Genomic DNA, 13,505 nt, shown 5'->3' with positions numbered 1-13,505 from the left:
CTCTCTGAGCTGGTGCAAAACTCTATGGGATCAGGAGGGACACCGGATTAAGTGCCTTCTGTTTTAAGGTTTCTCTTGTGAGTCTTTTGTACTGTATTGCACACGTCAATGAATAAACACAAACAAGGATTTCTAATCTACCGGTCAATATCAACCATCCTAAATGTGTATTTCGTGTTTAAGATTACTGCAGCTTCTATAGAGGATGTTTTCCTTCGTATGAAGAGGTTCAGAAAAGTGGTCATGAAATGTGCATATATTTTATCTAATGCAATCTGCTGAGTTGGTTCATCAAAAGGACCAAATGTGAAAACATGTTTGAAGTAGAGTTTGAGATATTTTTCTTGTATGAGTTAATTCTCTATAATTTAATTTCTTTTTTTGCTCCCCCCCAACCCCCAGCCTAACCCCTACCCAAAACCCCCAATCCAGCTCAGCTAAGTTACAGATACTCAAAGACATGTAGAAAAGACACTAAATTTTTCACTGCATTTGTACTTAGTTTCAATTCCAATAAAACATTACTTCCTTATATAAATGAATAATTGATCTTGGGTTTGATTTACATGCATGGATTAAATGTCATGTTTGAAAAGTTGTTGTTTTATTCATATGAAGATTCCCGGAGAAAAACCTAGAGGCTGCGTGTGGCATATTTTCATATGCCATCTTTTACAGTAATATAACTTCTCATAACCCATTCAGTCTAGAATCTGCTTCATCTTCCCTGCAACTGATGAAACCATGGGAAACAGAAAGAGGAAGAGGGATTTGGAAATACTACGGCAAAAACAAAAAACTAAACATGCAGCATGGAAGGTTCTGTCATATTAGCACAGCTTATTTTATTGTTTGCTTCTATCTGAGGGAATTGTTTGTCTTTAAGATCACATTTCACTAAAAATTTTAGTGAAAGGCTTTATCCATGTCGTTAGAAGTGAGTGTTTTAATTCAGGGTCCCCAAATATCAAAATTGCTTTCAGATAACATGCTTATATTTATTCCATTTTGTTAGTGAAACAGAAAAAAACTCAAATATTCAAAGCAGCTTGTCCATGCATCATATAAATGAAAGGGTTGTTATTTAATAAAATTCAATAAAATTCACAAATCACAGACTGATTTTCCGTGTTGAATGAAAACATTTCAGTGTCTATAAATTCTGCAACTCTAGTTGTGAATGTCAATACAGATATGTTTTTTTTTTTTGAATTATCTATGCTTTGGCACACTGGAGTTATGGCTTATCTTTTTAAGCAATTCATCTAAATTCAGATAAACAGCAAGGTATTTGTGATGTCTTGTGGATTGTATTTTATCTTAAAATACTCTGGGTTTCAAATTGTTACAGTATCATGATTCATGTTTTACAGTTTCTTTTCTCCAACATCTCATCAAAAATTCCTCACCATGAACACGCTCTGGTTGATGTGCAAGTCTGTGTTGTAGAAGTGGCCCCGATGCTCAGTCGGCTCAGTGGACACAGTCCATTGTTTACTGCACCAAGCTAGGGCTGAACCCGCCAGACGGCTGTTCAGGGCCACACTGACAGTGTAGAGGCCCCTGGGTAGTTTGTCTCTGGTGGCTCTTAGGCAGCACACACACACCTCCACAGGCTGGGGAGTTGTGCTCTGGTTCACCTATAACACACAAAGTGCAGAACATGAGATCTCCTTGCAAGATCTTATCAACTTTTTTTCTAGTCCTTATAATAAGACCATAGTTTCAGTTAGCAGGTAAATGTTGCCAATCTGCATTTGCTTATCAACTGCATTGAGCTAGTATTGTCATGCCTATTAGTTGATTGTTGCAATTTACCACATCAACATCAATCATCACACAAAAAGTAAATAGTTCACCTGCCTCTAAGACAAACAAATTGTTGACACACTGGAGCTAACACACTGACAAAACATATGTTATCTAATATACATCCCCCCTGAACCACAACTTCCATCAGGAGTTTACCTATCACTCCCCCCACATTTCCTGCATGGTACGCAGGCCATACCATGAAACATTACTTACTATTAAGAAAGCATGGCCACAGTGTAAGAAGACATTTTTCTGTTGCTGCCATCAGTAGACATACAGTTACTTGGTTCTTCATATTGAACTCGTAACCTCTAAATAATGCCTGGATATCAACTATGTATTTGATGATATAATCCTCCACTTATTTGGAGTCATCTTTTTCACTTCAGGTATCTTTGCTGAACAATGTTTGTGTTTCTTTCCAGATGCATAGTCAAATAGTCTACTATATGTAAGACATGCCCAGTACAGCTGCAGCTTCCATCTACCGATCTTCACTTAACAATTTAGCAGTTAAGTGTGTATCTCAAGGACACAACCAACTAATCTTCAAGTTCAACTCCTAGAAAATACATTTTAAGTGTAATTGGCTGGCTGGATGACTTTCAAAATAAAAGCCTGTTTTGAATGAATGAAGCACTATATGACATGATTGGGATGCATGGCATACGTTCAGTATGGAGATGTCACAAGAACTGATACTTATGTTACCATGTCGATGCCAAAAATTTTGACAGTACATGTTCTACAGTACTGTACCTACTGAGGGTATTGATGTCTTATGTTTGAGTGGTGATTGTCACTTGACAAGAGCTTCAGCCATTGTTGTGTTTACAACACAAGAGGTTATAATATGCCCTCTGATCAGAGCTATGTCTTCAGCGCAGTTTACAGTGAGTCGCTACCTGCCTAGCCTGCTAACTCCAGAAGCAGAAAAGATGTGATAGAGGCAAGAGTTAACATTGGCACTGCTTTTCTCTTATTATTAAAGTTGCATCTCTTAATGCCCATTTATTTTAATGTACTCAAATTTACACTGTGTTGATCAACTCCCAAGGGCACCTTTTAAATGTGCGTGGCAATTAAAGCCCTTGATTCTAATCAATGACAGTACCACTCAGGGGCTACATGTGCTCACAAGCACAAGCACACACGCACTCATAGTGTGTCCAGTGTTTGTTTTACAGTCTACGGTTTAACAGTATTTTTGCACAGTGTTGTCACAGTCTTCACTCCTCTCACACCACACACACACACACACACACACACACACACACACACACACACACACACACACACACACACACACACTTACACACTTACACTCACACTCACACTCACACAAACACATTTACCTAGCAGCAGCAGCTGGTGGTGCCCATTACTCTGCCAGTCTGTGAGGGGGGAAGGTGTGTGCTGAGCCTTGCAGTAATGCCTTCAATCTCCCTACTGTGAGCATCTTGCATGCCAAAACAACTAAAGCATTTTAGGCAAAAGTGAAATTAGTATAACTGGTGGCAAAGCAGTTTAGCCCACACAGCTTACATTTGGGGGGGTGGGGTGGGGTGTGTGTGTGTGTGTGTGGTGTGTGTTGGGGGGGGGGGGGGGGGGAGTAAGAAGAGAAGAAAGCAAGAAAATAAAAAATAATGACATCACACTGGTGTCCAATATACACTATGTATGTCTTTAACGGGTATTGTTATTATCTAGCCCTCATGCTTGCATAGGCATCGTAACAGACAGCAGACAGTCAAGACAGCAAGGCGAAGGTAAAAGGTGGAGTGAGCCAATTTTCCATATCAGAGGTGGTTTGTTTGCCCCAAGCCTGAGTAGTGCCTAAAGTGCCATAACATTACAGTACTCCTACAGATGAGATCAAAGGCTTGAGCAAGGCATCCTCTGTGGTTTTGCTGGCAAGCGGCCGTCCTTTCGTTGAAATATCTTTTCAGGGCTTTCCACACATTGACTGATCACACAAAATGTACTCTTAATAGAGACAGGAAATGCTGCATACAAAAACTTCTTTTCTTTCTAAGTATGGGCTAATATTCAGAGATTAAGCTCTCTCGTTAATTATTTTCATTTTAATTAGTAAATCTTAATTAACAATGAACATTTACCCTTAAAATTTTTTGGCTTCAGAATGAAGGAGGGGGGTGAAGAAAGGAGAGAATAAATATGACAATCTTTTTGGGACCTCCAGGCAGGATTACTGATGCAGGCTGCCTTAGTTATTAAACACATTCTAAATTAAATGCCTCCATGAATTTTGCACAGAAATATATTTTCATAGTTTTGCATGCCAAATGTGACATTTTATATTTCAGATTCATCTCGCTGCAGTAATTTTAGGGAAATGTCAAATAAACAAAGATTTTGTCATTTACCAAAGGAAATTACTATGCGTGGCAGGTTTGGCCATTGGTTTCTCTCTCTCTTTCTCTCTTTCCCTCTCCCTCTTTTGCCCCTTATTCTGCCTGTGCCGGTTGTTTCAAGTCAGCAAGCCATAAAAAATCTTTATCTCAGTGAAACACAGCAATTTGGGAGATAATCGAATGGTGACTGGGGGGCACAAATGCCAGTCTGAGGAATTATACCACAATCTCCCCTGCATTTACAACCTTCCTCAAAGCCAGTTGTCACCCTGGAAGGAAAGCCCCCGACTGAAGATTCATTACATCTTTAAGCCAGCACGGTGGCATGGCAGTCTCTTCCCCAGATGCAACACAACAACACACTCCTCCCACAGCTGGAGATGCTACTGCTAAAGCTCCTGCTTCCTTCTTTCCCACTTGGTTCGTTTTTCTCCTCTCTCTCTGCTCCTGTTTTTCACCTCCAAAGACTCCTCTTTCCTGTTACTTAGATTCATAAAACCACAGACACCTTCCACACAAAGCAGGAAAAAAATATTGAAATATATTGCCTGGTCATGAATGATGGGGCCAGACACAGAACAAAATCCTTTGCTTTTACCTTTATTCCTCAACTGCACTCAATAGACAACAGCATTGATTCTATAATCTTCAGAGTTCAAGATAATCACAGTGATAACACTCATCTTCCACTTTAAAGTACCTAAAAACACTAGTGAAACCAAAAAGGAAGTAGATATATCTTCTATGAACATCCTTTCCTGAAACACTTTGCTTAGCAAAAGCTTAATCTTGACTTTTGACAACAAGTAAGGCTAGGTAAGGTTATATGCATACACAGGCGCTGACAGGTGACAGAGTGGAGACACCAGCCACTGTCCCTGCCTCCAAAGTCTCAAAAGTCAACTTCACGAGTGAGCAAGTGATGAGCTGGTGCAAGCGCATAGGCAGGGTTGAACGAGTGCTCATGACAGCCCCTTGTCATGTAACCCCAATTGTATACAAGGATGCTGTGCGATCGCGGCTACTGTTCTGTGAACAGAGCAGAAACGGTCCTTTGCAAGGAAGGTTTTCTGCTTACTGATCTGTTCTGTGTACTTGTATCACATGAACATGCATGGTTTTTCTGTATGTAAGTTTTGAGACTATTTAAACACTATTGACCTGGCAACCCTTTGACACAAGCATTTTTCAACATTGTGAAGAGGCCTTGCAATTTGGGAAAACACTCAAAAAACCTCCTTTAGTAACTCCAAAATCCGAAAAAGGACCTAAGCTCTTTTACAGTACTCACTTCACTAATTTTATCAGGATCTTGTACCTATGCCTTAGGGCGGAAACCAATGGTGACCAATACTAAATCACTCATTGTAGCCTGCATCAGGTGTTGAAATGTTGTGTGCATATTACACAGCTTGAAGATCATCCTTAGGTACTAATAAAGGCTGTCTCTATCCTCCTCATGTAGTCTATTTTGGTAGGTTTCACTTGTGAGGGCGATTGCTGGGAAGAATTCTGCGCTACTCAGGGCATCCAGAATTTTATCAATGCACGTGGTCCTTGATTTCAGCACTTCTACACATTGGACTTGCACACCAGAATGACTGGTGAAGCATAGGAACTCTCTCTCTTGACAGCTCATTGCGCTGGCACGGAGTGATGTGCGTGTACAAAATTAACATTTTATTATGGAAGTCGGGACAGGATGCGGAAGTTTCTATTTCTGTGAACTTGACGTGTTTGTCTCTACGGTTTTCAGGAGCTTGGCATAATTGCCAATGAGCGCATATGTATCCAGAAGTCAGTACATTAACACACACAAGAAGCCTATATCATGCTGTGTTTGTATTTTTAGCATCTAGCAAGCTACAGAAGGGGAGCAAGCATAAACAGAGTTGCTTTTTTCTTAAGTGGTAGGTAATTTAACATGCTAACGTTTCAAAACGAGCTCAACAAATAGCTGTTTTATGTGCAACCTGGCTATGTCTTGCTAGTTACCGGTGCGGTACGGTAAATCAATTTAGGAATTTTTTTGAGGTGAGTCATTTTTCCCCACTACACTGCTACACCGGATCTTAGGGTTCTCCCACCTCCACCTCCCACTTTAGGTCCCATTCAACACAGGATTTCACATAATTTCATCATTTTACTGTTTTTGAAAAAACAACCCTGCCTTTTTTAAAGATTTGTATACACACCAGGACCAGTATCTTCTACTGTGAATCAACCCTTTTAGAGACTAAGGGATATGTCACTTCCCATTTGTGTGCTTTATTTTTCCTATGAGTGTGTGTTTCTCTGTCCACAGTCACACTACCTAACAGACCTTACCTGCCACATGGGCTGTGATGTTGAAAAGGAGGACTCTGGGAGCTTTGTCATCTGGTCGAATTTGGCCATAGCTTCTTCTTCTTGGCCTTCCCCCAGCATTCTGCGTGACGGGCTTTCGATGGTGCTGCTGCTACGTGCACAAACACACTCACATATACAACACGCACAAATATAGGAAGCTAACCCTGTTAACAGCCACCTGCATTTTGGTCTGTTGTTCCACTCTGTATCAACTCAATCTAATAACACCACAAAAACCCCCACCTGGCCTTCCCACCCCTCTCTCTCTCTCTCTCTCTCTCTCTGCCTTTCAATCTTATCAGTGGTAATGTAATAAACGGTTGCTTCGCTCTGTCTCCTCGCCACCTCTCTTAATTCCTCAAAATAAAGCAATATCACAGGGGCCCTGGCCTGCCTGTGACTGGGGATAAGATGCTTGTAAAAGGAAGGATAATTCAGCAAATAAATGCTCGGCATCAAAGGCAGGCACTGGGTCTTTCTTTCTTTTTTCTCCCTCCTCTCTGTTCGCCTATCAAAAGTATTACATGTGCTTTCATCAGTTCACAACAAGGCACAGTGTGCTTCCTAATGCAATTACTCGACCTCCATTAAATCAGAAACAGTGGAAACAAATGAATTACACATTTGTTACAAAAACCACCAGTCAGCTCCACGTCTCGTCTTTATTTTTTTTTTTCCTTTCATAGGCTTGGGGAGAGAAAAAAGTGAAATCATTTCTCATCCAATTTCAGGCAGATGTAGCCCTAGGTGATGCATAGAAAGTCTCCCATGTCTAATAGCCACCCACCATTGATATCAGAAGGAATTTACAGGGTTCAAGGCTGTCGAGAGGAGGTCATCTTGCCAAACTCCGATCCACATTCATCTGACAAGGCTGGTGTCTGACAACCACCCACCCATAAAACAACCAAACACAGGAGAAGATACTGATGTGTATAGTAGTTTCTTGATTTTATCATGTCATCTTGCATGGTAGTCCATAATTACTAAAAACTTAAACATGCTAAGTGAATTGCCTGTGGGGCTCTCGCTATGTGATGTGATGTGTGATCCTAAAGTGGATGGACCAAGAATTGATGTGCCTCCAAGCCTCCAATGACACGAACAGATTTCTATTCCCCCAAGCCAAACTACCCACAATGCAATTCCTGCTGACAGGAGAAACCATGCAGAGTATATATGAATTACATTCCTTTTTGAACGTCAGTGGGAATACAAATGGTTTTCACACAAGTAGTGATTACAGTCATGTGACATCAATTGTACATATGGAGAGAAATATGAAATGGGCTGGACTTACCACTCAAGCAATGTGTTCAGCCTGGGTTGTGGTGCTTCCTCTCCTGCTGCGTCAGAGTCTTTTTGTGAATAGGGATCCTTTGAAATATTAAAGTGGATATATTAACATACAGAGTTAACGTGTTAACCATCATTAACTTTATCAGCTAATCGACATTTACAATTTACACCACATCAGTCTAAATTATATTGTGAGATATTAATTTCTGTGACTGACTGTATTGACATATTTTTAAGCCAAATTCGTAACCATCAAGAATTTGATGGGTTTCTGTTATGGAATGAAAAAAAAAAAAGATTAATGTGTTAAGCTCATAAAAGACTTATAAACAGTATTTAGTCTCAAAGTTTATGTCCTGAGGGTGGTTAGACCTATAACTAAAAAAACAACACATCCTTCATACAGCACACGTACAATACATGGATCTTTACCTTAACATTACCAGTAAAGAAAGCCATTATTCTCTTCTTTCTCTTTGCCCACTGTCTCCTCTTCCCTGGTCCCTTCAAAGCCGCTCGCTAAAAATACATGTAAATACACATGCAGACTTTCTTTAGAGGCAGCTTTATGAAACAGTGCAGTGCTCCATAATAGCAGAATTGAGCACAAGGAGCAACTGCAATCTGCAGGCAATCTATACTGAGCCAGACCCTAAAGACATGTAGCGTTTGATGAGTATTTCTGCCAGTTTTACATTCAGTCAGCACATTCACTCTCCCCATTCAGACGCACCGACACTGCTAAGTGACAGCGTCTCGCTCTGTAGAGGCTTTGTACAACAGAATAGAGAAAGAAGAAAAACACTATTATTTTTAAAATAGATGTGAAATCTCTGGTGGATAATGTGTTTTCAATGGGAGGTGGGTGTGGAAACAGTAGGAGAGCGCACACATATTGTGACAGAATAAGATAACACTGATCCCAATACTGATACAGTACACAGTAGATGCCACTGATTATCCAGTGAGAGAGAATGAGTCAACTGTTGCTGTGGTTTCCAATTGAGGGTAAGACATTGCTGAACCATTTTTTCCCAATTAAGTTTACTTCCTATTCATATAATTTGATACTCCTACTCTCCTTTCAAGTGAGATTATAACTATAAATACAGTGGATAGAAGTTCTGTATTCTGTGTACACATGCGTTAATGTTTGGGTTTCTCTGCAATCTAGATTTGCCAACACAATGGAACCCCCATCTTCTTGTATCCACTCCCATTTCTTTTTCTGACTGATGGAATACAAACACTTGTTTTGAAAGAAGCTTCATATCTTAATGCTAGTTCGCAAAATCCCTACTCCCCAGCTGGAAAAAAAGGTAGTCACGCTCTATTTTTCCTGAAAAGACCACAAAATTAGTAAAGAATGAAAAAAATTCAGCTTCTGTCAGAAACAAATGCAAAACAAAGTTCAAAGACAGAAGAGAAATGTCTCCACAAATAAATAAATTATGTGAGGATATCCTTAGATCATGGAGTTCTGTATCGAAATCCATGCACTGATTTTTGAGGTGAGGATGAGTGAGTTATATAAACTCTGAAATACCTTGAATGCATGTTGGATGAAAACTAATTTCACAAGAGTGCATTCAGCTGAGATTGCGACCTTGAGTACTGAAAATGAAATGCAGAACTTGTGTCAAGTTAATGGAGGAGAAATAAGGTTAGGGACAAAAAGTAGAGCAAAGAAGCAAATATGGGAGGAAAGAGAAAGAAAATTAGGAAGCCAAGTCAGTAAAACACATAGACACATTGCCTTCTGAACAGACAAAAACAGATAAATGTACACACAGACATGAACGCACTCTAGGTCCATTAGCCAAAGCCAGTGATACACAGCATAATGGACATGGCTGATGTGCTGGTGAGTATGCAATGATGACACAGATATTCCTCTTTGTAGCCCTGACCTGCTGCAGTGAAAGGCTGCCAAGCGTGATCATGTCAGGCTGAACACGCTCCCTCAGCTGCTGGGCGTAGTGGGGGATCACCTCCTCAGCTATCCTCACTGCAAGAAGTAACACAGTGGCATCAAAAATGTTCAAATGTTTATCAAGAATAACTGCAGTATTATACAAAAATGTTTTGTCTATTCACCAACAGACAAAAAATGTTATTAACTTCCTGGAACAATTCCTTAGCTTTAATGATTGATTCTATATTATTTATGCGCAAAGCAAATACATTTCACAGTATCATACGAAATTTAAAAGTGAAATTCAATACTGACAAAACTAACATAATGCCTCTCCACATAATACAAAATCAAATAAAAGGATAGCATTACTTTTTACAGTGCTCTCTCTGCCCATTACCATCCTCCCTGCTTCAAATCCACCTTCTCCTCCCAGCCCAGCACTAGCCTCTTCCTGGGTTTTGGCAATGGTATGGGCCTGGGAGGGCCTGGAGCCCGAGGCATGACCACCACCGTGGAGCAGCAGTCGCTGTTGAAGCACCGGATCACCCGTCTTCACCTCCAACACCTCCTCATCCCTGGAGGCTTGCAACGTACCTGGAGAGATACGCATCAGTGGGCATGCACAGACACACACACAGACACACACATGAATCAGCACACATAAACATCAGAGCATGCATACACATGCTGATGGCTGCATATACTTAGCACATCCAGACACAGCCACACACACACCAATTTGTATATGTATATAAAGACATAAATGCAAGTGGACAAGGTACTCTGAAACAGTAACTCACTCAAACATATGATGTAAACGAAGTATCATAGTTACACTCTTAGGGATTTTTTATAAATCAGATCATGTTTTTAATGTATTCAAACTGAAACAAAACTGTAGTTCTACACGTAGGCACTAATACCATGGATGCTTCCAAACTCGAACACCCATGGAGAATGCCAAGACTCATGTGCTGGAGCGTAACATTGGTGCCAAATTTACATTGATATGATAACCCAAACACTATGGTTGCTTGACTGGATCAGCCATGGAGACAACGCTGTGGTTGTTGTTTCACTGTCAGGCCCCTGCCCCTACTCTAACCACCAATCTGATGCAATCTAGCATTTACCACACTCCACCTGACAGACACACTGCATGAGCACGGTATAGCGTAGTCAAATTAAACACCAATACAGGGCAAGGCTGACTGGAAACTTATTTTGACCAGAGAGATTTTGCCTCTATAAAATGGACAAAAACCACAGCAGCAAAGCTGGACAAAAGAAGGGACGGACAAATCAAGCTAACTGGAAAATAAAATTCCCATGGATAGCCTATAACACAACAAAAAACAAAGTATTCTGTGAAGCTTGCAGGACAGTAAAGACACGAGTCCCCCCCCCCCCCCCCCCCCCCCCCCCCCCCCCCCCCCCCCCCCCCCCCCCCCCCCCCCCCCCCCCCCCCCCCCCCCCCCCCCCCCCCCCCCCCCCCCCCCCCCCCCCCCCCCCCCCCCCCCCCCCCCCCCCCCCCCTCCATCAACAACACATGAAAAATCTGATTCCACGAAAAGTTAACTCTGCATCGAGCTGCAATAAGCATTGCTAATGTGGGTGTAAATGTTGCCGCTTCTATTTCTGCCAGTACGCAAAAACAGATGGCTGATGCCAGAGTAGCTTTGTTGACAATTCTATCCTCTGTCCAATATCTTTTGTGTCAGGGATTGTCCATTCGAGTAAAAACAAATGAGGAGTCCAATTTGACCCAGTTGCGAGCTAAAGATATCCCAGAGTTATAGTCATGGCTGGCTCGTAAGAAGAGCATCATTATCAATTATTTTCCCATGATGTGCTGAGAATGCTGATTGAAGAAATAAAGTGTGCTGAGTTTTTCTCTGTGAGTATGGACGAGACAGCTAACATTACAGTAAAAGAGCAGGTGTCTGTCTGCTTACTTTTTGTGGTGAAAAATCTGGAGCCAGAAGAACTCTTTTTGGATTTTATAAGAAAAAAAAGAACAATACACCCATTAGACTATAGGCCTACATGTTTTGATTTTGGTTGTGCATATGTTGCCCAAAACATGATAGCATGCATCAGAAATTCCCCAAAGCAACTCACTTGGGTCCAAGAGTTTAAATGGCAAAGAATTGCCATCTTTCAAGATCTCTGTGCCAGACACACTAGACTGTGTCAAAGGCCTCTTTACAATCCATTGCTGCAAACTACAACACACTACTGGAATTTCTTGAGGACCTGAGTTTAAAGGACAGAGGTGACACAAGCAATAAAGCTAGTGGTCGGCTTTTGCACCAGCAGGACTTTATCTCTTTTTTCTCATTGAAACTCATGCTGAAATTCTTTTCTTGCATGGACACAGTCAATGTTGCACTCCAAAAGAGCCAGTTGCACCTACAGCTAGACAGATAGTTGACATGCTCAGAGAAGCCATAAAGTACCTTTGTGAAGAAAGATTCCAAGAATTTTGGGAAAACACTACTTCAGCAGCACAACCCATGGAGAGCCGATGTGCCAAGACCAAGAAAAATGCCCCATTGATTGGAAGATGGAGGTGTGTTGCCACACAGCTTTCAAACACCAGGCACAATAGCAGTATTTTGTTATCACGGAGAAAGCATCAGAATCCCTGGATTACAGATTTATTCCTTCTGCATTCAAACACATGCAAGATGGTGAGGATTGTATGACTGAAAAGGGCGACTGCAAAAATATCATGCAGACTCACTGCATTATGTGTATGGATGTAGCAAAAGTGATGAAGAGTTTGTCTAACTATTCTTTCAAGATGTAGTGGACTTCCTGAGAGGTGATCAGGGAGAGCACTTGAGGACCATGTGCCAGAGATCACCAAACTAGTGAAATTTGCATTTAACATGTAAAATTTGCGTGTAACATCCTGAAGTTCAGAAAGGTAATTTTAAGATCTCTGGTCCACAATGGGACAGGCAAGACTGAACCATGCTGCTGTATTGAACTGTCACAAGAATATATCACGAAATAGGAACCTGGATGTAATCGCAGATGAATACATCAAGCACACAGCTACAAGGGCACTTTCCCTGTAAAGAAGTAACGTCAATGGCGAGTGAAAAAAAAAGAAAAAGAATATGTAGCCATATGGGCTATGTGGGCCCTATGTGTTGGTGTTGATGGTTAATTGACTGTATTTTACAGTGTGGGTTGGTATGCTTTCTTTCAGTGTGTAACAACATTGCCTATTATAACTTGTTAGGCTTGGATTGTGCACTTGGTCTATGATTTTTGTTCATGTGTGCCTCTTTACTGAATACTTGTGGTGGTAGTGATTATTACTTTCCTTGCGTTTCATGTTGTGTATCGTTAGTTAAATTTTTGTTCTCCAATCACTCTGTGTGTGTGTATGTTATTGGTTGTCGCTATTAATTTCCTATGGTGCTGAAATGTGTTCATTTGACTACCTTTTCTGTATAGCACCAAGGCATGCAGGCTATGGTTTGAGTTTATCTTGGGCATGGGGATGGGTCACCTAACACAGAAACATAAATTGGTACCTATTGTTCTACATGCTAATGAGAGAATGACCCCATTAGCCTCCTTTGCTTTTTTTGCTAATAAAGTTAAGAGCAGATGTAGATCAGGGTACAGGTTGAACTGATGCTGCAGAAATGTAGATATCTAATCCATGCAAGGAATCACAGGAAGATGTAGCAGCCTTTCTTTTTGCATATTACTATCTAAGATACAACCTG

General features: G+C 40.9%; 1 protein-coding gene across 1 annotated transcript in view; it reads right to left on the bottom strand.

The window, feature by feature from the left end:
- The window catches only part of LOC111237249, an 86,521-nt gene that overhangs the window by 65,805 nt on the left and 7,211 nt on the right, over positions 1-13,505 (bottom strand). The window contains exons 6-11 of the mRNA XM_022766268.1: positions 10,126-10,350; positions 9,749-9,846; positions 8,271-8,357; positions 7,840-7,916; positions 6,519-6,645; positions 1,410-1,640 (exon numbers count right to left, since the gene is read on the bottom strand). Of these exons, the coding sequence (XP_022621989.1) occupies positions 1,410-1,640; positions 6,519-6,645; positions 7,840-7,916; positions 8,271-8,357; positions 9,749-9,846; positions 10,126-10,350 (845 nt within the window). The remainder of the gene's footprint in view (positions 1-1,409; positions 1,641-6,518; positions 6,646-7,839; positions 7,917-8,270; positions 8,358-9,748; positions 9,847-10,125; positions 10,351-13,505) is intronic.

Source organism: Seriola dumerili, unplaced genomic scaffold (genome assembly GCF_002260705.1).
Source record: "Seriola dumerili isolate Sdu_G_001 unplaced genomic scaffold, Sdu_1.0 BDQW01000822.1, whole genome shotgun sequence".
NCBI classification, from domain to species: domain Eukaryota; kingdom Metazoa; phylum Chordata; class Actinopteri; order Carangiformes; family Carangidae; genus Seriola; species Seriola dumerili.
The sequence above is the reverse complement of the archived record's forward strand: the minus strand, read 5'-3'. Positions and strand labels throughout refer to the sequence as shown.